This window comes from Magallana gigas, chromosome 5 (assembly GCF_963853765.1).
Source record: "Magallana gigas chromosome 5, xbMagGiga1.1, whole genome shotgun sequence".
NCBI classification, from domain to species: Eukaryota; Metazoa; Mollusca; class Bivalvia; order Ostreida; family Ostreidae; genus Magallana; species Magallana gigas.
The window spans coordinates 6,821,964-6,843,576 of record NC_088857.1 but is presented as its reverse complement, the minus strand read 5'-3'; the positions used below and the strand labels follow the sequence as shown (position 1 = coordinate 6,843,576).

The 21,613-nt window shown below is 33.5% G+C and overlaps 2 protein-coding genes across 3 annotated transcripts; one reads left to right on the top strand and one right to left on the bottom strand.

Annotated features, from left to right (window-relative positions):
- Positions 1-234: 234 nt before the first annotated feature.
- On the bottom strand, positions 235-13,769 carry LOC105340525 (uncharacterized). Of its 2 annotated transcripts, none has more exons than XM_011446629.4 (13): positions 13,634-13,769; positions 13,194-13,392; positions 12,388-12,519; positions 11,963-12,053; positions 10,570-10,782; positions 9,662-9,818; positions 8,442-8,659; positions 7,532-7,609; positions 6,842-6,931; positions 6,259-6,620; positions 5,341-5,439; positions 2,188-3,025; positions 235-1,112 (listed from the first exon to the last, which is right to left on the bottom strand). In XM_011446629.4, the coding sequence occupies exons 2-11, from the start codon at positions 13,272-13,274 to the stop codon at positions 5,365-5,367; spliced, it is 1,497 nt and encodes a 498-aa protein (XP_011444931.3). In that variant the 5' UTR covers positions 13,275-13,392; positions 13,634-13,769; the 3' UTR covers positions 235-1,112; positions 2,188-3,025; positions 5,341-5,364. The 2 variants fall into 2 exon arrangements, with proteins under 2 accessions (XP_011444931.3, XP_019927867.3); XM_020072308.3 differs by having other exon boundaries at positions 13,570-13,725.
- Positions 13,770-13,897: 128 nt separating this feature from the next.
- On the top strand, positions 13,898-21,475 carry LOC105340524 (leucine-rich repeat-containing protein 72). The gene is made up of 8 exons (XM_011446628.4): positions 13,898-13,980; positions 14,322-14,395; positions 14,525-14,594; positions 14,863-15,058; positions 15,444-15,533; positions 15,813-15,962; positions 19,108-19,144; positions 19,617-21,475. The coding sequence occupies exons 1-8, from the start codon at positions 13,963-13,965 to the stop codon at positions 19,780-19,782; spliced, it is 801 nt and encodes a 266-aa protein (XP_011444930.1). The 5' UTR covers positions 13,898-13,962; the 3' UTR covers positions 19,783-21,475.
- The last annotated feature ends 138 nt before the right edge of the window (positions 21,476-21,613 follow it).

Here is a 21,613-nt window from a genome sequence, read left to right as displayed (position 1 = left end):
GAGAGAGAGAGAGAGAGTTGTCTTTCAATAAATTAGCATTTTTCCAGTCTGTTTTCTAACTTTCTTTGATCTTGATACTTCATATCATACATAAACATCACATCACATACTTTTCAATAATGGTTTAAGACAGAAGTTTTCAATCATAAATCTATTAAATTCCAATTGAAGTATTTATAAGTTGCCTTCTGAACAACAAAGAGGTTAGAAATACGGACTTTTTTTAAAGGAACAAATTTTTACTTGCTCACTCTAGATTTAGGTGTGAAGTTGCTTATGTCTGAATTAAGTCAAACAGTGAAGTGATCCCTTTTCCTTATAAATTATGATTTATTATTCCAATTTGTTTGATATGGCCAATTAACTTCAGGGTAAATGTAGTACATGATCTAAATAAAACTTCAAATGCATATATTGAAAAGGAGTTATAATGATAAGTTGTAATAAAAAGATTATTCTGGGGGCAGTTACAACATTTTATGTAAATTTATGCAGTTTTCAACCATAAACTGTGTGATGAATACAAATATAGAAACAGCAGAAATATTTGTAAAACATGGCATATTTTGTACTGGCATGTTGAAACATTTATTTCTGTTGACAGTGGCAGTTACTTCTTTTAAATGTTATTTGTTACTTATTCTGGAAAAATGCCATATATCATCTGTGAATTAAACTTTGCCTGATATTGTCACAACCATAGATTGAATTGCATCTGGAATTTTCAATTGGGAGTGCATTTACACACTTCATTGTCACTCAACAGAGTGAGCATTTTCATATCAAATCCATTCACAATGTATTGCATCTCCAAATTAAATCCATTCAGAATGTATTACATCTCCAAATTAAATCCATTCAGAATGTATTACATCTCCAAATTAAATCCAGTCAGAATGTATTGTATCTCCAAATCAAATCCAGTAGAAATGTATCGCTCTCTCAAAAATTAAATCACATTTCCAAGTCAAATCCATTTAGAATGCATTGCATCTCAAATCCAGTTAGAAAGTATTGCATCTCCAAGTAAAATTCAGAATGTATTGTATCTTCAAGTCAAATCCAGCTATATTGTAGTTTACTCTTGTCTTATTCAAACTTTACTTTGTGGTCTACAAAAATGAAAATAACACTACAATCACAACAAAAAATTAAAAGACATATTGCAGAAAAAAGTTCAGTGTTACATCCAGTAAAAATATGCCTACAGTCCTATACCTTTACAAAACTGCTTGTACTTGAATAATACTATATGTTTTATGATTCCACTTCTATTAAACAAGATGGCCATGGGCCACATCACTCACCTGAGGAACAATAGGTATGATAAAATCAGCTTAATGGAGTCATAATACAATAGTTTCTGAGAAGAAGATTTTTAAAGATTTACTCTATATATTCATATGTAAAACTTCGACGCTCCAATGTGCCCCACCCTACCCCCAGGGGTCATGATTTTCACAACTTTGAATCTACACTACCTAAGGATGCATCCACACAAGTTTCAGCTTTCCTGGCTGATTATTTTCTGAGAAGAAGGTTTTTAAAGATTTACTCTATAAATTCCTGTGTAAAACTTCGACCCTCCATTGTGCCCCACCCTAACCCCGGGGGTCATGATTTTCACAACTTTGAATCTATAGTACCTGAGGATGCATCCACACAATTTTCAGCTTTCCTGGCTGATTAGTTTCTGAGAAGAAGATTTTTACAGATATACTCTATATATTTCTATGTAATACTTCGACCCCCCATTGTGGCCCTACCCTTTCCCTGGGGGCCATGATTTTCATAACTTTGAATCTACACTACCTGAGGATGCTTCCACACAAGTTTCAGCTTTCCTGGCTTTATGGTTCTTTAAAAGAAGATTTTTGAAAATTTCTCAAAATTTCTCATTAATTTCTAATTACATGTATCTCCCCTTTAAAAAAGGGTGTGGCCCTTAATTTTCACAACTTAGAATCCCCTTTGCCTAAGGATGATTTGTGCCAAGTTTGGTTGAGATTGGCCTAGTAGTTCTTGAGAAGATGTTGAAAATGCGAAAAGTTTAAGGACGGGCAGAAGGACGGACAGATGGAACAGACGTCAGTCTCGTCAGACAAAATGTGATCAGATAAGCTCACTTGAGCATTCAGCTCAGGTGATCTAAAAAAACATTGCAAACAATGGTTCAAAATAACTCACTCTTTAGGATATAGACTGTCTCATGTTTCTCTGTTTGTCAACACTTTCATTTGTTCTGTCTTCAAATATTTCTGTGCCTCTCTTTCTCGCTCTGTCAGTGATGAAGCATTACTGTCTGGAGATATCTGATGAGCACTGCCAGTACTGTCTGGAGATATTTCTCTGTCCCTCTCTCTGTCAGTGATGAGCACTGCCAGTACTGTCTGGAGATATTTCTCTGTCCCTCTCTCTGTCAGTGATGAGCACTGCCAGTACTGTCTGGAGATATTTCTCTGTCCCTCTCTCTGTCAGTGATGAGCACTGCTAGTACTGTCTGGAGATATTTCTCTTTCCCTCTCTCAGCAAGTGGTGTAACATTACCTGTACTGTCTAAAGATATAACTCAGCCCTTCTTTCTGTCACTGATGTTGCATTACTGCAATTTTCTGGAGATTTTTCTCTGCCCCTCTCTCTGTCAGCGATGTAGCATTACTGTAACTGTCTGGAGATATTACTCTGCCCTTCTCTCTGTCATTGATGTAGCATTACTGCAATTTTCTGAAGATATTTCTGTGCTCCTCTTTCTTCCGATGTTATAGCATTAGCAATACTGTCTGACGATATCACTTTGCCCTTCTCTCTGTTATTGATATAGCTTTGTCCAGTACTGTCAGTAAACATGGAGAAGAGTTCTCTACTTCTCAGCCTCTCACTTTGTCAAGAAGTTTTTCCATTATTTGTATGGTAAAGATTTCTTCACATCTCTTACCCTCTCTTTGTCGGGCTGACGTGTAGCCTGGTTTTTCACATGTTTCTGTACAGCATTAGTCCTACCTGGACAAGCCCATAGACAGTGTTGCTGTAAATGTAGAAAAATGATATTTATATAATAGTGTTATGTTGTGCATGTACTATGCCTATATACTAGTCAGGGTTTGATACATGGGTATATCCCTCTAACTATTTTTAGAATTGGTAGGACAACAAAGTAGTGCCTTTCGCAGCAATGTTAAGGCGTCCCGATGCTAAAATACGGCTGGAAAACGATATTATTTGAATCATCGCAAAAATACTTTGACCGGGAGTATTTCTTAAAATCTATGTTACATTTATTGACACCGATGTTAAATATTATATTTGATGCATTTTGTGACGTCATATGTTCTTTGTAATCACGTGACGGGCGAATCCTAGTATTGCAAATGATCTTTTTAAATCGTATCCGCGCAGGTGATTAATGACATTAAATCAGACATATTTTTAAGAAAAATCCTTTGTAAAGTCATATACTTTGAAGTTCTTGCTCGGGAAAAAATTAGATATTTCGTTTATCGAAGATATTGTTGAAACATTCCAGAAAATCATCAAAATAATGCACATTTTTACTAATCAAAAGCGATTTACAAAAAATTGGGGCTAATCCGTAGGTTTCCGTAGCACGATTCACATTGGTACTTACATTCTTTACCAATTTTACGTAAAATATTCTAAAATTATGTTGATCTTTCACCTGCGCCAAGCTGGTTTTATATGCATTAAAATTTCTTCATTCAGTTGTTTACACGTAGCAGGGACAGTCTCCAAACCACTAGTTTATAAATTGTCTTTTACTTATAATGAAGCTTTACAACTGCCGATTATTTGATACTGGTTTTTAATATGAATGAATTCTGTACGTCCAGCATTAACGGCAGCATATATGTAAAGAAAACATGCAGTTTTATAGTGGTTTGATGTAATACACTTTTAACGTTGAGATACATTCCCTGGGAACTATCGACAGGAATGCAGATCGTGACGTCAAAGTTAATTATGACGTCATATCGTATGAAGTACAGACAAGTGACTTTCTACACATCGCTGTAAAATCCATCGGGAAGCCTTAACATGCCCGCGTTAAGCAAAATAGTCCCTTTACTTGCAGAGTGTATATACATTTATTGGGACATTTTAAATCAGAATGCTTGACACATTTCAGAAAAGAGGATTTGCAATTTCAAAAGCAAGTGTCAAAATTGAATTATCATTTGAAGAAAAGAATTGAAATTGTTTGATGTACACCCTTTCCAAAACTGAGAAATTCCCTACTTTTACTTTCATTTTCAGAGTTTTTCAATACAGACGCATTTTGCCAGAAAACGAATCTGACTTCACACCACGAAATTTTAACAGGGAAGAGACAATTTAATGAGCTTTCATTCAAGAGGTCCCTCGTTGCTGAACGAAAATTAGGGTCGGAGCTATGAACCATAACGTTAACATTACCGCCTATGGAAAATGCATTAGTGGACTATACCCACATGGTACATGAGCCAGAACACTATTGTTATTATTATGCTGACTGTTGTATACTGATGTGCCTCTCTAAAAGTAGCTGTGATGTTTGAGTGTTGTGTAGTTTCTAAAAATAATCATCGGAAAAGCAAACGTTTGCTCTTTCAAATCAATTAATTGATTTTATCGATAATTTTATCAACAAGTTGCTGTACTATCACAAAAAATCAACAAACGTTTGTATTTTCTTAGAAATGAGACACGATTGACCTTACTGAAAAACTCAAGTCAAGAGCGGTAGTGTCTCAACTCCGCCCAGCTACGATCTGATTGGACAAAGGTCAGTCAAAACATTACGTAGAAACTTTTCTGGAGTAAGCTCCTATTAAACGCTTCAATGGAGTTTGCTGTAATACATGCAGATAATCAAGATTAAGATCTGCATCAAGCTACCTCTATATTACAGTTGTTTCATGCATATGTTTTATGACTTTAAGCTTTGCTATGATATACAAACTTAATATGCAAAGAGATTTTAATGTAATGCTATGAGATTTGTATGCTACGCTATGAGATATTGAAATGAAATGCTTAACGATATGGTATGCTATGAGATTTGAACAAAAATGCCTTCGTATACAGAATAATTCTGAACAATTCAAAGTAAAATCAAAAGAAGCCAAAGTTTACCACAAAGTGAACATTTATTCTTAAAAATAAAAACTGTGTTAAAATCATTTTGTATGCTATACTTTGGTATGTTATGGTATGAGATGACGAAAGAGAATCTATGAGATTGCATATACATGTATGGCAAGAAAACATCACAGTTGTCTTGGTATTAAGCTAAAAACTTTTATTAAATGTGAATAAGTCAATAAATCTACAGATAAACTTTACCTTTCTCCCTCTTGTCATCAATTATTATGATTCCTCATTGTTGTTCTCTTTAATAACCACTTCCTCTTCTATCAGTGTTATCAAATTCCTCTCAAACAACTACAAAGAAGATTAGAAAATGGTTTTCATTCAATATAACTGAGGGGAGATAATTGATATAATTTTCAAAATACAACTTGCTTTTATGTCAAGCTGATCTTACAGGCTTTATGTTTTATTCAATGTAATTGAAAACATATAAATTCAAAACATTTTTAAAAAGATGATCAGGCCACATAAAATTAATTTTTAGATTGTCATCCCCGCCCATCCTTCTGAAAATGGCACACCCAAATGTATTTTATTTTGAAGAAAAAAAATTGTGTCAAAAAAGATTTTTCAGGGAAAAAAGATCAAGCACGGTAAACAAAAATTCAAAACATTGTAATGGCTGCTTAACATGTGGATTGATGTTTGATTCCAGTCATACAAATGTCTTTTTGCATGTACAGTTTAGTAGAAATTAAATGGAATTAAAAGATTACAAATGGATTTGTGTACTCATTTTAGCATTAAAAATTACAAAGAATAGAGCAATTGTAATTTCTAGAACATGAATGGTGAAAGATGGGTTTAAAAAATAATAAATAAAATCTGCCCACCCATCCCATTCTTTTTTGCAAATCAGGATGAGACATTAATTTTATGTGGCCTTAATTTCAGGGGTGTGATTGGCAGAAGAAAAAAAGGTACGAAATCAAATCAGTCAGGTGTCTGCACTGATTCCAAGATTGAGCATTTTTATTTTGTATTTGCTGCAGTTATCAAAATTTCATGTGACATCATTGGAAAAGCCACACTAGAGAGAATTTGATAATAAAATCTGGGAGGTCCGATTTACCACAGAAATATCCCACCCCTTGACTTGCGCCTACTGACCTTCGTGGCAGCTGTGATGGTGTTCTTTCTGCCTGGCCGTGTAAACAGCCTCTTTACACCCCCTCTACACTTCAGCTGCATCAGCCGTTTAGTGGGTGGAGCAAAGTCTACTGTGCTGACAATGTCTGAGGTGTCCATCAGCTGGGATTTTATATTTTCAGCGTTTAACTCTGTTATATCATCAAACAACTTAGTACTCTGCCTCTGTTTTCCACTCCTCTTTTGTAAGAAATAAGGTAGAAGCTCAGCCTCTTTTTGGCTGATACTTTTGATCTCTCTGACCGACCATTTAGTTGTTGGAGTCATTGAGGACTCTCCTGTTGTCTGTGTTTCATGTGTATTATTCAAATCAAGTTCTTTCTCTGGTAATAAATATAACAAAGCAAGCTCTTAAAAATAACATACATGTACATGTATCACCATGCAAAAACATTGTCACAGAATTTCTTATTCAAAACTCTCATAACAATTCTCATTTCAAGCTTTAAATAATTGATACACTGTTCTAAACAATCATTTTTACAGAGAGTTTGTTTTGACAGGTGAAGAGTGATGAATTTTTTCTTTTTTATCATATAATTACCCTCCACTTCTTCCTTTTCCTCATTCTGTCGTACTTCTCCAGAAGGCAATGTTCTAGGCTTGTCCTCTTCTGATTCTTGTTTACCACAAACTGAAGATAAAACAGCATTTTAAATCAATAGAAAAAACAACTATATACAGGTATACAAATTTCTATGAATAATTATGAAGGATGTAAAAGTTTGATGATGACTGTTTCATATTCAATACTAGACGCCCGTCCCTCTTTACAACAAGTACCAGTAAATACATGTATAATGTATGATGCCAAATGTAACGATACATAGCTATAATTTCTGAAATACCATGATTATACAAATGTTTACCGGTACTTCAGTATTCTAGTCTTATATAGGTGTTGGATGGTCATTGTCATTTTCACACCATTTAAACTTCTTAAACATAGAGCTTTGCTTATTCAATTAGACTGAATGTTATAGCTCATTAAAACTTATGGGGTTTTTTCTGTTGTTTACAAAGTTTTTTAAGGCTCCAATAAGATTTAGTTATCAATATTTGCTAGTACATGTATATGCAATAATTTTTACATTTAAATTTGAATGTTTTCTCATAACATTCAAGAGAACTCTTCTATATATAAGGAGATAAAAATTGTCTAAAAATGCCTATGATCATCCAGCCCTCTTAAGACTTAGTGATGAGAGAAGCTTTGTCCACTACCGGTACTTACCAGCGACATCTTTCACCGTCTCAGCTGCTGCAGTCATATAATAACAGGACTTTTCTGTACACCTCAGGAGGTGTCTGGCTGTGCGTAAAAAAAAAAAATATTACTGACATCAACAATAAAATGTCCCATCAATGATTAGCAATGAAAACAATTACAATTCACATTCATATCCATTTTACCATTTCTACAACATTTACTAGACAAGATTGAGATGGTGACCATATATATATTGATATAAAGATATGTCATAGAAATATGCAGGTCAAGTTTGAAATTTGTTCCAGATCCGACGATTTTAGATCAAGTTATGATTTTTTAAATTATAAAGAAACAAGAAGAAAAAAAATTCAGTTTCTGCTCTCTAACTTTTGAAGAGATATATACGGTATTTAAAGTTGAAATTGCATTAACAGGACTGCACTTAAAAAAAAAATACAGGTTAAAATCGAATTTGGTCCAGGTTTGATAATTTTTGCCAGATTTATGCCCCTTGAACTTCGAAAAAAAATAAGACTTCTTCTGTGTAAACAAATGAAAAATTAAAGATAGCATTTTAAAAAAAATTCTGCCAGCAGAGGGCATTAGTGGCATTAAGACACATCTATTTTTTTATTTGCCTTCCAAATAAATTCAAAATTAAATGGGAATAAGGGTCTATCTGTCAACTTTTAAAGAAGAGTCATAAGAAGCTCATGGCCTAAGCTGATGATAATCATGACCTTGACTGGACGTTATTTGGCCAAGGCCATGAATCAACATGGCATTTATCAAAAAACAAACAAACAAACATGGGATGTGCAGCACTAATATTAATGGATTCTATATTGACCTGTGACACTGTCTTAATTAACTACTCTATTCACTACTTCATTTGATACTGACCTGATTTAATGTGCTGAGTCTTACTTACCAGCTTTATCTCCATAGGGACTGATAAAACCACAAACACACATTAGGGAGTCCTTCATCTTCCTCTCTCTTGGTGCACTGATTCTGATGTCTTTTATCTCTTTCCCTCTCCTTGTTCTGATTTCGTTATGACGCTGGGATGTGTGAAATTCCCTGTGTTTGGTGAAGGCAGTAGAGCAGCGTGTGGCATAGCAACACAGAGAACACTTCCTGTAGGTCCTACAATGGATGATGTAGTTACAGTACATACCTATTGGGTTATGGTATATAACAAATATAATACTCCCTGGCCTTCCATCCTTATTATTCATTCAATACATGGACATTGGTGACTTGAGCAGAAATAATCATGACTAATAATGGGTTACCCATTGACAAAAGTATGTATTAAACTATTATACATGAGACTTTATGATAAGGCCTAAAAAAATACATGTAATGGTTTGTTTCCCCTTTCAAGCTGAAAATAAGTAGGGTTGGTAGGTCGGAATTTTTTTTTTCAAATATTTTTTTTCCTTCATTGCAGTACGTTTTGAGCAGTATCCATACATGCCAATTATATACTGACACTGCTGAAAGGTATAAAAGGAGAAATACTTTTTATTGTTCCTGACTATTAAGCTGGCCTAAAGAAAACAAACATTGATATTATATATCAGATTCTTCCTCTGCCAGCGATGAAAGCATTATCAATATCTGCAAATCATGAAAACATACAGCCATTTTGAAACAAAAGTTACCGGTACACAAATTTGAAAAGAGTAACTGCTAAAAACATTTTTTGGACTAAAATTTTGAGTAATTTTTTTTTTCAAATTAGATAAAAATGGAAATAAATGATTTTCTGTAAAAAATCTTTTACTAAAAAAATTTTGAGTCAGCTGTAAAAGCTATGGTCAGTTGGGAAAGCGGAAACAAACCATTTGATAAATCAAATTGTATATTGTTCTGAACTGGTGTGACTATCAAAGTCACTCTATGCTATTGAAACAATACTTATAAGTATCAATGAATGTAGTTCTGACCAAGAAGTGGCCTTTAGTCATCAATTCTAAAAACTCTGTACATGTATATCCACTGTAAACTTTTGGTTATACCCCTTGTCAACTTTGTATATAACTGTAAACTTTGCATTTATATACCAACTGTAAACTTTTTATATAACTGTGAACTTTGTATATAACTGTAAATTGTGTTTATAACTGACATTTGGTATTTTACCTGAAGTGACTTTGGGCTCCCATGCCTCTACGACACTCTATGCAGCTGTACATTCTGATATCTAGTGAGGGGCTTGGTTCTTTGATCTCTGTGACGGGAATGAGTTGAGCTTGAGCAAATGTTGCTACTGTAGTTTTGGTTAGTTTGGGGCTGGACTCTTTGAAAGAAATTCAATTTGTGTTAAAACAAGGATTGTGGAGTAAGAAAACTCTTGCTATACATGTATATTTTTCTGCTGTAGAAAATTTTGGTTTTGCAAAACATTGTATGTTTTCTTCTGATTGTTCAGGGTTTGTCTGGGGGATGCTAATACAAGAATACAAGGTGTTGGACTGGGGGGGGGGGGGGGGGGGGGTAGGAGTGTGTCATGTTGACTCTCTGTCCAATATATAATTTCTCTTAATTAAAGATTTCCAGTGAATGAATGTGACTGCAACCTGCAAGGATTCACTGACTTGGCAATAACATTAAATTTCTACTAGAATATACCAGTTTATAAAATTATCAGCTCATGAGTAGACAACTCCCTTACCTTCATTAACAGGAAGTATTTTAATCTTCTTAAATGGATTTTCTGATTAATATTACTCATAACTTGTTTAAATTATTGAACAAATCGATTATTTACAGATAATAAAAAGCTAAATATTTTCATAATTCGAAAATTTCCTTATTAAAAGGAATACAAACTAAACAAACTTAGAGATTTGGATCTAATTTGGTTATTATTTGTACAAATGTTATTTTCAGACAATCACTTTTGTTAAAGATTTCACATGACATGATTGTGTCATTAAAATGAGCTCTGTTTTAAAATAAATTTGACTACAGTAGGTGATTTACAATACTTGATGTACCGGTACTACAAATTAGTCCAATAAATGCAAAGATTACATGTAGGTGTTTACCAGCCTGGGTACTAGACGATACTTTAGCTGCAGAGCTGCTCTCATCTCTATGCGTGTCTGTAGTTTCAGCAGTCTGATAACTTGGTGATTCTCTAGCCATACTAATTTCTTTTATCTCTGTTTCTTCTGTTTGACAAGCCTGGAGGGTGGGTGAACACATTGTTTCTAGTTTGAATGAGGTAACAAGGGGGTCCAATTCCTGTGAGCTATCTCCTGTAAAACAAAGGAGATCATACAACTTTCAAATGCATTGATTGAAACCCAAGGTCAGACCTGCCACTTTTTGCGATCTTGTGGGTATTAATGCCCTATTCAAATGACTCCTTCACTTCTGTGAAGAGAATCTCACCATTTTCAGAACATGATTTTTTTTATTTTTAACATACAAAAACAAGGTTTTTACTTTCTATTATTGATGGATTGGAAAAAAAATCTGTTGACTTATCTAGCTTTTTTTACTTGCTCATTTTTTAGCTAAGGCCTAACAAAAAAATAGGTTTGTTTCCGCTTTCCCGACCGACCCTAACTTAAACCCGCCGACCCAAAATTTTTTTTTGAGTTTTTTCGTAAATTTCCGTTTTTATCCGTTTTTTGTTAAAATTTCGTTTTTATCCGATTTAAAAATTTATTGTGTCCTCTAAATTTAAGTCGTAAAAACCCTTATAGAACCTATTTAGATGTCATCAGTGTTGTGTAGATGTTTGTTATTTACAAATGGCAGCACATGTCGTGCCAGTTGAGCTCGAGAAATGTTCCCACCAGCCGGGGAAAAAGTTCATCAGATCATTTAAACAATGACAACAAATACTAGTACTTGGGTTTTTTTTATCTTACCCAGTTAAATAGATGAATAGTTTAATAAGCACAACTGAACAGATGGAGAAGAAAAAAAAAAGATTAAAAAAAAAAAAAAAAAAAGCTGACCTACCGATCCTAATTTTTTTCAGCCTGAAAGTGGAAACAGACCTATTTTTTGTTAGGCCTAAAGAGAAACTATAGTGTTGCCTGATTTGAGCACCTTAAGAGCAAATCTACTAGAGTTTTTTTGGAGGTATGCCACATGTAAAATGATAAGATAAATGGAGAAAACTCTGCATTCTGAAAGTTTCTTGGAGTCTGGCCTTGGGTCTCCAACAATACACACAAAAACACTATACATATGTATCAACTTGTAACCGTACTGATAGAAAGTTCTCTTAATTTATCATCCAATTCTATAGTATTCATTGCATCCAATAATTTTGTTGCTTTAAAAATTTAAGAATGAATTATGAATTGTTTTCAGTCTTTTTAGGTAGAAGAGATTTAGTAATTCATCAATATTAGTTTATTTTTTTTTTGGGGGGGGGGGGGGATGAGGTACATACAGTTTACAGGTAACTGATCTGAATACCTTGTTTAATCTCCTCCTGATTTGACCAAGGAGTAGAGTAATCAGACATGAAGGGTTTACCAGTCCTGGGTGGATGAAGGAGATCTATTACCTACAAAATTGATCAGGTGTATTGAGCACACAAGAAAAGATCTGCACAACAAGTGTTGGATACATCATCTTTGTCAACGAAAGCCATAGCATACAAGTAAAGAAACTAGCAAATTACCGGTAGTCTCTGGGAATTCAATAATGGTTGACAGGACACAATACATCAATCCAGTCTAACACACTTTCAATTGCATAGTTTAATTTGTATATAAACATGTGAATAATGGAAGGTTCATTGCCCATTTCAAGTGAAAAATAATTCCTACATGTAAAGGTGCAAACTCTATAAAAACATCGTAAAAATTTATATATGGTGTTATATCATAAATGCTGACCTTGTCTAGTGCGATTCCATCCCCTGATTCCTGATTAAATGTCAAAACTTGTGATTCTTTCCAACAATCAATATTCAAAACAGGATTCCCTTCTTCTATGGATTCTTGTGAAGGGGTTATGCTTTCATACTCCTGTAGATTAACAAAGAAAAGTAAAGCAAATATTCAAAAGCAAAACAAACTCAATAATTTAAAATCTGAATTTCAAAACATTCTATACTCTGTCCCAAGTTTCTGCTTCAATCACATTTTCAAAAATCATAAATACCTTCATGCCCAACCTACTATCATTTCTTACAATGAAATAAGGCAATTTTTTTTTCGTTCTGAAACACCCCTCTTTTGCTTCAGGATTCAATACTTAGCAAAAATAAAATGTCAACAAGAATTTTGCATCACACATGAAAAGCACCCCAGATGAAAATGTTAACAATTTTTTGCAAGGTGTCCCGAGTACTTTGGGATGGAGATGACAACATTTCCCATTATAAATAACTGTAGGAAATCTCATTTTTGATTCACTGAGATTTTCCAGCTAAAAACAGATGTTGTGTAAATGACGAAATCTTAAAGTTAATTCCCTTTAATTTGTGTTCCCAATGAAGAAGTCTTGGATATCTTCCCTTTAATAGATTTCAATTGTGCATTATTGACAGGTATGTTTATTTTTGTTGAATATCATCAAAATGTAATGAAAACAATAACTTGGGATTGACTGTAAATGTATTAATCCAACAAATTATCTGATAAATAAAGTTCGGTTATGTCAATTAATGAATTGTAATATAATGAAATAATGAATTTACATTTATAATTTCCTTCTTAGGAATAAGTGTAACATTGAATTGTTGAAGCACGTCTTTATCTTTGTAACTATTTTGTGCCATCCTGACTTCTATTTGTTTTGCGTATGGAATTCTTCTCTGTAGCAGCTTGATTTTTTATTCCAACCTGAATATGGATTCCTAAAGAAATTGCAAGTTTCTTTCCGAGACTCTTGGAAATCTAGAAAAAGAGACGATTCACCTCAGAAATTTAATTAAATGTCGACCGTGTTACTTATCATTCATTTCAAAGGCATTACAATTAACCAGTTATTTCAAATTTTTAAACATGATAGAAATTGTTACAGTATTTTGGGGGGTAAGATAATCAATGAGATTTAAAGTCAGAAGTGAGTACCAGATGTGATAAAAGTATTTTTTGCTATTTTTTCCTGTCCAAAACAAATACAGCATATAAATACCCGCTTGTTTGGTTGAGTATGACTTAAACATGCACCAATCACATGCAGTCATGCAGTTGGCAGTTCACTCGGAATATGGTACATGAACCAGTTGAAAATTGGGGAACCAGATCATTCAGTGTCGGTTTAACAAGTTTTGTTTCGGACTTTTCATTTTTATAAAAATTCTCTTGAAAGAAATGTTTAAACAAAACTTTATAACTTCGAAATTTATCATTTAGATACAAGTCATCTGACTATTACTTGTGGGAATTGATAGTGTATAGTTCTCATAGATTACCAAACTACATGTTGAACTAGCTTTACTTGTGTTAGTTTTAGCAACCAAAATGGCGGGTTCAGAAAAGGTTTGTAATATATTAAAACAGTATTTAACAAGCCAAATTTTATGCGTATCTTTTTTTACGGAGCTGATTGGCACGATCCTATTCATTCCAAAGATTTTTTTGTAATTCATCAAATAGATAAGATGAAATATTTTGACGAAATAACACAGAAATTCATCTCTAATTCTGATTTGTGTAAATATATTTTTATATTTTCCTTTAATTTCCGTTTTATCATAGTATATATGGTGCCTTATATGATCTAAGATGCATTTGATTTGAATAAGTAAAACAATTTATGTAAAAAATTGCGATAGATGATGTCAGATTATTTACACATCATGACATGCTCATAACTACAGGCAATAGAGGACTACTTAAAGCAAAGAAATATAACAAAAGAAAAAGATGTGGAACAACTGTATTTGGCAAATAAGTAAGATATATTTTTTTTTAACTGTTGATAATAGACACACTAATTTCATAAATGTTAAACTCAGAATCATAAACCTGGGAGAAATTTATTCTTTCATACCAGTACATGTAATTCTGTCATACTTTTTAGAGGACTAGATGAGGTAGCAAATTTAGGAAGATACAAATTTCTCAGGACTCTATGGTTAAACGGAAACAGGGTAAGTCTCTTATCTATTGGATGCTGATAATTTTAAAATGTCATTACAAATAAAAATTATTTTATTTCATCACATTTGTAAAGTCCTTGATAAGTACTTTAAACCAGCTTTTGATTACTACATACTAACAGCAATTTTACTTGCAAGTAACATTGTTGTAATTATATTATTTTTTTCACCTTCAAAATTAGGACATCTTAATATTGACAACATAAAATAGATTTAAAAAATTCTTCTTTTGAGTGAATTTTTCTCTTTTAAATTTTAGCTAAGGCGAGTTAACTTTCTAAACAACAATTTTCACATATCTGAGCTGCACTTGCAAGACAACCAGTTGGTGGATATCACTGGTGCTGTGGGTCATTTGAGTTGTTTACGCGTGCTGATGTTACAGAATAACCAGCTGACAAAGCTAGAGAAGGTGGTTAGAGAGTTTCAAAAGATGCTGACACTCCACACACTCAGTAAGGATTGTCACATGTCTTATTGTTTATTTTTCCTTGTTTTTTCAAAAGGGCAGATATTGGTTGGAATGCTTTACTTTAATAGAAATAAATTTACAGCACAAACTTATTGGTATATTAAATTATTTATAAGTAATCTCATTTTATTTATGAATCATGGTGTTTCATATTTATTCATTCATATACTTAATACCATATGATATTTAAGTTCTGACAAATAATATTCATCATAATTTCTTCATCAATGTACTTTTTTTTTACTAATTTGGAAACATAAATCGTTTTAATATGTCAAAGAATGAAAATTCAATTGTTGGGGTCTTTGCCAAGTCTTCTGTCAAAGCCATTCAATAGTTGATAAAAGGGTGGGTTTTTTTTTTTACAGATCTGTTTAATAATCCTGTGGCACAAGAGCCTGACTACAGAATCTTTGTTGTCAATTCTATACCTTCCATACAGCTCCTAGACCGACAAGGTAGCCCATATGAATTCAATGTTTAATGACAAATGTTTTGTACACAAACTAAGCTAAACTAATTTAGGTTGATCCGTTATTTATCTGAAAAGTTTAGGAATTTTTTCTTCCCTCATTTTATTCTTTTCAATTAACATTTTAGAAAATACTTGTATTCAGTCTTAAAAAGGAGCTTTCAATACTTAATTTTATTTTTATTGTTACCACCATTTTTTAAAAAAATAATGAGTCATAATTACATGTAAGAAGAAAATATATATGAGGGAATTTGTTCTTCAGAGGTCAGTAAGAAAGAGCGTGACACAGCGCGGCAGATCTACGACCAGGAACAGGAGAAGATCCGAGAGACCGTGGCATTTGGTCGCCGCTCAGAGGGACCACCCACCATTTATTACTCAAGTTCTGACAAAGTTCATAGGTCAACTTCAGGTATGTTTTTCATATGAATAACATATAAATATTTTTTTCTCAAAAATACATTGAATGCAATTTATAAAATCTTAGAGCTCGTTTCAAAAAACTGCCGATTTTCCCACTTGGTGACAGCCAATGTTTAGGTCAGCCGCTCGCTAGACTCAGTCAGCCGGTAACTTCTCCGGCATCAAAGCATGCCGCCGTCACAACAACGCATGCAGTAGAAACAGTGCAATAGCACTAGAGATAGTACACTGCGGGTCGAAAAACAATTGTTTTGCTTATTATACCCCCCGCAAACAAAGTTTGGGGGGGTATATAGGAATCACCTTGTCCGTCCGTCTGTCTGTCTGTCTGTCCGTCTGTCTGTGCAATCGTGTCCGGTCCATATCTTTCTTATGGGGAAATATTGGAAGTTCTTACTTCACACAAAGATTGCTTATGACCTAAGGGTGTGTCATGACCTTGACCCAAGGTCATTCGGGCAAGGTCAAGGTCACTGGCAGAAAAAGGTGCAAAATTCGTGTCCGGTCCATATCTTTCTTATGGGGAAACATTGGAAGTTCTTACTTCACACAAAGATTGCTTATCACCTAAGGGTGTGTCATGACCTTGACCCAAGGTCATTCGGGCAAGGTCAAGGTCACTGGCAGAAAAAAGTGCAAAATTTGTGTACGGTCCATATCTTTCTTATGGGGAAACATTGGAAGTTCTTACTTTACACAAAGATTGCTTATGATTAAAGGGTGTGTCATGACCTTGACCCAAGGTCAATTGAGAGAGTTCAAGGTCATTGTTTCAAAAAAGCTAAATTCTGTCTGTGTCATGTTTTGTATTAATGGAAATATTAGAAGCTAAAAATTAACAGTTTTCAAAAATAAAGCAGTTGTTATTTATAGAAAATGGACAGTAAAATAGATTCATCCAATATTTTCTATAATAGCAAAAATACACGCGTTATGATTTTTTTCTTAGCGGGGGGTATCAATTGTGAGCTTGCTCACAGTACCTCTAGTTTATTCTAATATTAAGTATTATTAATATGCATCTTTGAAATGATTTTATAAAAATGTAGCTTAAACATAAATGCATTAAAAATAGTGTACTGCAGATCGAAAAACAACTGATTCTTTTATATATACTAATATTTGCAATTATTCTTTTGTTTTGAATGACTTTATTCAAATATATGGAGAGAGAGAGAGAGAGAGAGAGAGAGAGAGAGAGAGAGAGAGAGAGAGAGAGCTCTTAGCTGGCTAAGCAAGATAGGGCCTCCTCAGGGCCCACCATCACCAACTTTTCTGAAACCAATATAATACTCAGTTTCAAGTCTGAGTATTGATCTCATATTTATGATTTTTTTTCAAAAAGATTTGAGTTTGGAAATGAGTTGAGTGGTTTTATGATTATTATTTTTCATTCTTTTCATAGCACGCTGAAAAATTTATGTCGTTAATGATAGTTGCAGCCGATTGAGCTCATTAAAATGCACTATTAAGTATCGACATCTCTGGGTTTACCCCTGAACCCCATACAGTTAGTGAACTACATACTTGTATGTATTAAAGGTTTGCTGTAGCTTCTTTGCTGTTTAAAAAATGTTTACTGAACCCTTGTCCAATCGGACTGTAGTAGGCGGAGTTAAGAATTTACCGCTCGTGACTTGAATGAGAGAAGAGAGAAAGAAAGTAAGAAAGTGAATGCATCGATACAATTCAAACATGTAAAAAAAAATCTGTGACCTACAGTGTTCAAGAAATCAATATACAAGCAACATTTGTCAGTAAACACATGTATACATATGCATGCATGCATTATATAAATCTATGTGAATGAAAACTAAACAGTCCTTATTCATAATCATTAAAGTAGTCCGAGTATCGCACTACGTCATAATACGGATTTTACAATATTGGTTCGACTTTTACGAAGCGTTTTAGATACCCTGTATTGATTTTGCTCTACATCGCTGTTGTAAACAATGGCAATAATAAGCAATTAAAATGGTAATATATGTATTCTATGAGAGATAGAAATGATTAATGTTGAGAAACTCGATTCTGTTAAAGTAAAATGAAAAACAAAGTTTCTGATTAATCAGGATCTCAGGTATGCTTATATCTTCTTTGTTTTGACCCCCCCCCCCTGAATTTTTCTTTTTCTTTTACTAAAACCGGTTTAAATTTAGAGACAAAAGCTATTTCGAATTTAATCAATCGTCAATTAATTAATGTTTAAATGATATCTAACATTGTTGACAGATCTAGGCAGAAAACTGTAGCAAAATGTGATTTTTACGGATTTTTTTCGTCACGGTCTACTTGGTTTAGAGCTTATAGCGTGAAAAGTAATCCGTCAACATATAATTTATTTTACCAAATCTTTTTTCTAAGATGTCAATCTATAGAATAAACACCATGAAATTAAGTTTGAGTCCATAAAATAGTAAAAAAAGTTACCAAACACGATACTAGCATTGCATTTTTGTATTCTATTTTGATACATCAGGTCCATAAAGCGTACTTACTTACAAAAATTTGCGCAAAATTATTAATGATATATGGATTAAACAAATATTTATACTCTATTTTGTATGTTCAGTTCTAATTTTCCCAAAATTGGTAATTATATATTTAGGAAAAACGGACGTCTGGCAAATTTCATAATTGTCAATTATTTTCGCAAGGGGGTACACCCGTCTGAGAGGTGATAACAAGCAAACTAGCATGTAAACATACATATTTTCTTTTGTATATGTATTGCTAGAATGTATATTTATCATTTAAAGCTAAGCTTTTAATGATTGAGCCCATTTAGTGCCGAGTATAGGACTACCTTAAGATAGCAGCATTTCTTTGATGCCGACAAAGCAACCAATGCGGTCGTACTGCGTGGGAGTTTCGGCGGCATGTCTTTGATACCGGCGAAGCAATGGGTGTCTGGATTAAGCCAGCTGCTGACGAAAACAAGACTGTCAACAAGTGGGAAAATCAATGGTATTTTGAAACGAGCTCTATTCCCTTTCCTGTTCCTCAGAAAAATGTTTTGAAGAACAGTGTAGATAGAGTTACTTACTAGGTATTACGGTATATCAATTACTGCTTAACACATGTAATATCAAATAAGGTCTAACTCATTAGCAAATGGGTTTGTATTACAGATACTACAGACTATGGAAACAGCTTTCTCAGAGATAAGTGAGTAATTTGCATAATTACTGCTATAAAAGACTCCAACATGATCTTACACTCAAATTACCACAGCTGTTTACTTATATACTGTTTGTGGGATCCTTAAGCATTACCATTCCCATAGAATCCTTATGATGCAAGAAATGCTCAGCAAAGATGAAACCTAAAAAAGGACACATAAGAAATATGATAAATGTAGAAAAAAATGCTCAGTCATTGATGATGATCGATTCAATGATGATGAATTTATACTAATTAATTTATAGATCTATTTAAAAAAACATATTTAATGGGTTACTGAATAATTTAATTCAGTAAATTAATTTTGAAAATAATTTTATTCAGTAAATGTTCTGAGTCTAATTTACTTTCAAAATTGCAGGTACATTTACTTTGAAAACTGAATACACTGAATTAATAGCATTTACCGATATATGTATGTAAAAATTTAACTTGGTCTTGTGTTATCATTTTTCAGTCCACCTTATGAGACAATGGAGGATGCAATTAATGCTCGCCGAAGGAAGAAATCAGTCACAATTTATACATCTTTTGATTGGTCAAAACTTCCAGTATATGAGCAGCGTAGACAGAGTGATAAACCTTTTGATTCTCCAGAAATTATTACACACGTTTATCGCTGACAGTTGTTTGACTATCTTTAAACTGTCAAAAAACAATTTCTTTCCCTTTGTTAAATTATACTCTTCACACTACCTTGTACAATTGTGAGTAACTGTGATACCGTTAGTAAACCATTTTTTATGTTTACTTTTATTTTTAAAAAGAATTTATTGCTTTAAATATTTTGTATAAATTATTTGTTGTTATCTAACTTCATATTTTATTTTTTTTACAAATATACATGTACATGTACAATGATAATAAATGTTAACTCCTATTGACTTAATGCTGCTTCTTGTTAACATTTTCCTGAGCATAATGAATAATGAAATTAGTATTTTGATAATAAAAACCAGTTCCTGTAATACATATATGTGTATCGTAGAAGTTCTTGTTTTCTAAATTTTAATCTTGTCAGATGTATAATTGTGAGGAGATATCACCAGTGTCTCTATGATGTCATACTGAGATGTGCCCAATGTTCTGTAATGTAATTGTATGATGTCCCCATTGTTTCTGTGATGTCTTTTAGATATTCACAGTGTCTTTGTGAGAGATGTCTTCATTGTTTCTGTGATGTTGATGAGTGATGTCTTAATTGTTTGTGATGTCACTGAGAGATGCACCTAATGTTCTGTAATGTATGTATTGTAAGATGTCCCCAGTGTTTTGTGGTGTCTTTGAGATGTTCCCAGTGTCTTTTTGATGTCATTGAGAGATGTCTCCATAGTCTGTGATGTCATTGAGAGATGTCTCCATAGTCTGTGATGTCATTGAGAGATGTCTCCATAGTCTGTGATGTCATTGAGAGATGTCTCCATAGTCTGTGATGTCATTGAGAGATGTCTCCATAGTCTGTGATGTCATTGAGAGATGTTTCCACAGTCTGTGATGTCATTGAGAGATGTCTCCATAGTCTGTGATGTCATTGAGAGATGTTTCCACAGTCTGTGATGTCATTGAGAGATGTCTCCATAGTCTGTGATGTCATTGAGAGATGTCTCCATAGTCTGTGATGTCATTGAGATATGTCTCCATAGTTTGTGATGTCATTGAGAGATGTTTCCACAGTCTGTGATGTCATTGAGAGATGTTTCCACAGTCTGTGATGTCATTGTGAGATGTTCCCAAGGTCTCTATAATGTCCATGTAAGATGCCTTCAGAGTTGATGTGATGTAATTGGGATTAGATATCTTCATTTATGTTATTATAAGGCCTTTAATAGTGATGTTATTTTAAGGAGATACTCCCATAATGTTTGCGTCAAATGCCTTTGTGATGTCACTGGGAGATGATATGATATTTTGCGTAGATGTTCTGAGTGCACCTCATGCTATTATGGGCTGAGATGGTCTCGGAGCCTCTTTGATGTTATTGTAAGCAAATAATGATGTTATTGTGATGTCCACTGTGCCATTGTTAGGAGATACCTTCAGCAATGTCATTGTGAAATGATGTTCTCAGTGCCTCTGCAATGTTATTGAAATTCCATGTTAGATGTCTTCATTAATTGTTCATTTGACTGTGATATGGTTTTTGCCCATGATGTTATTGAGGAGATGTTTGATGTTGTTGTGAGTAGATGACACCAGTAATGTAGATTTCTTTGATGCTTTTTTGTGTCTAGGTCAGTTTGAGACTGATGTCTGACTCTTATTTAAGAATGTTTTGTTACTGATAATATAAAGTACAATAAACAATCACAGAAAAGAGATTTGTGTTTGAATATACATGTACTAGGAAATGCGAACTCCAAAAGTAAATATGTTAAAACATTTTAATTTTGACTCTAGATATTGATAAAGACATCATCATTGATATGCTGTTCACTCAAAACTGCTGATGAATAA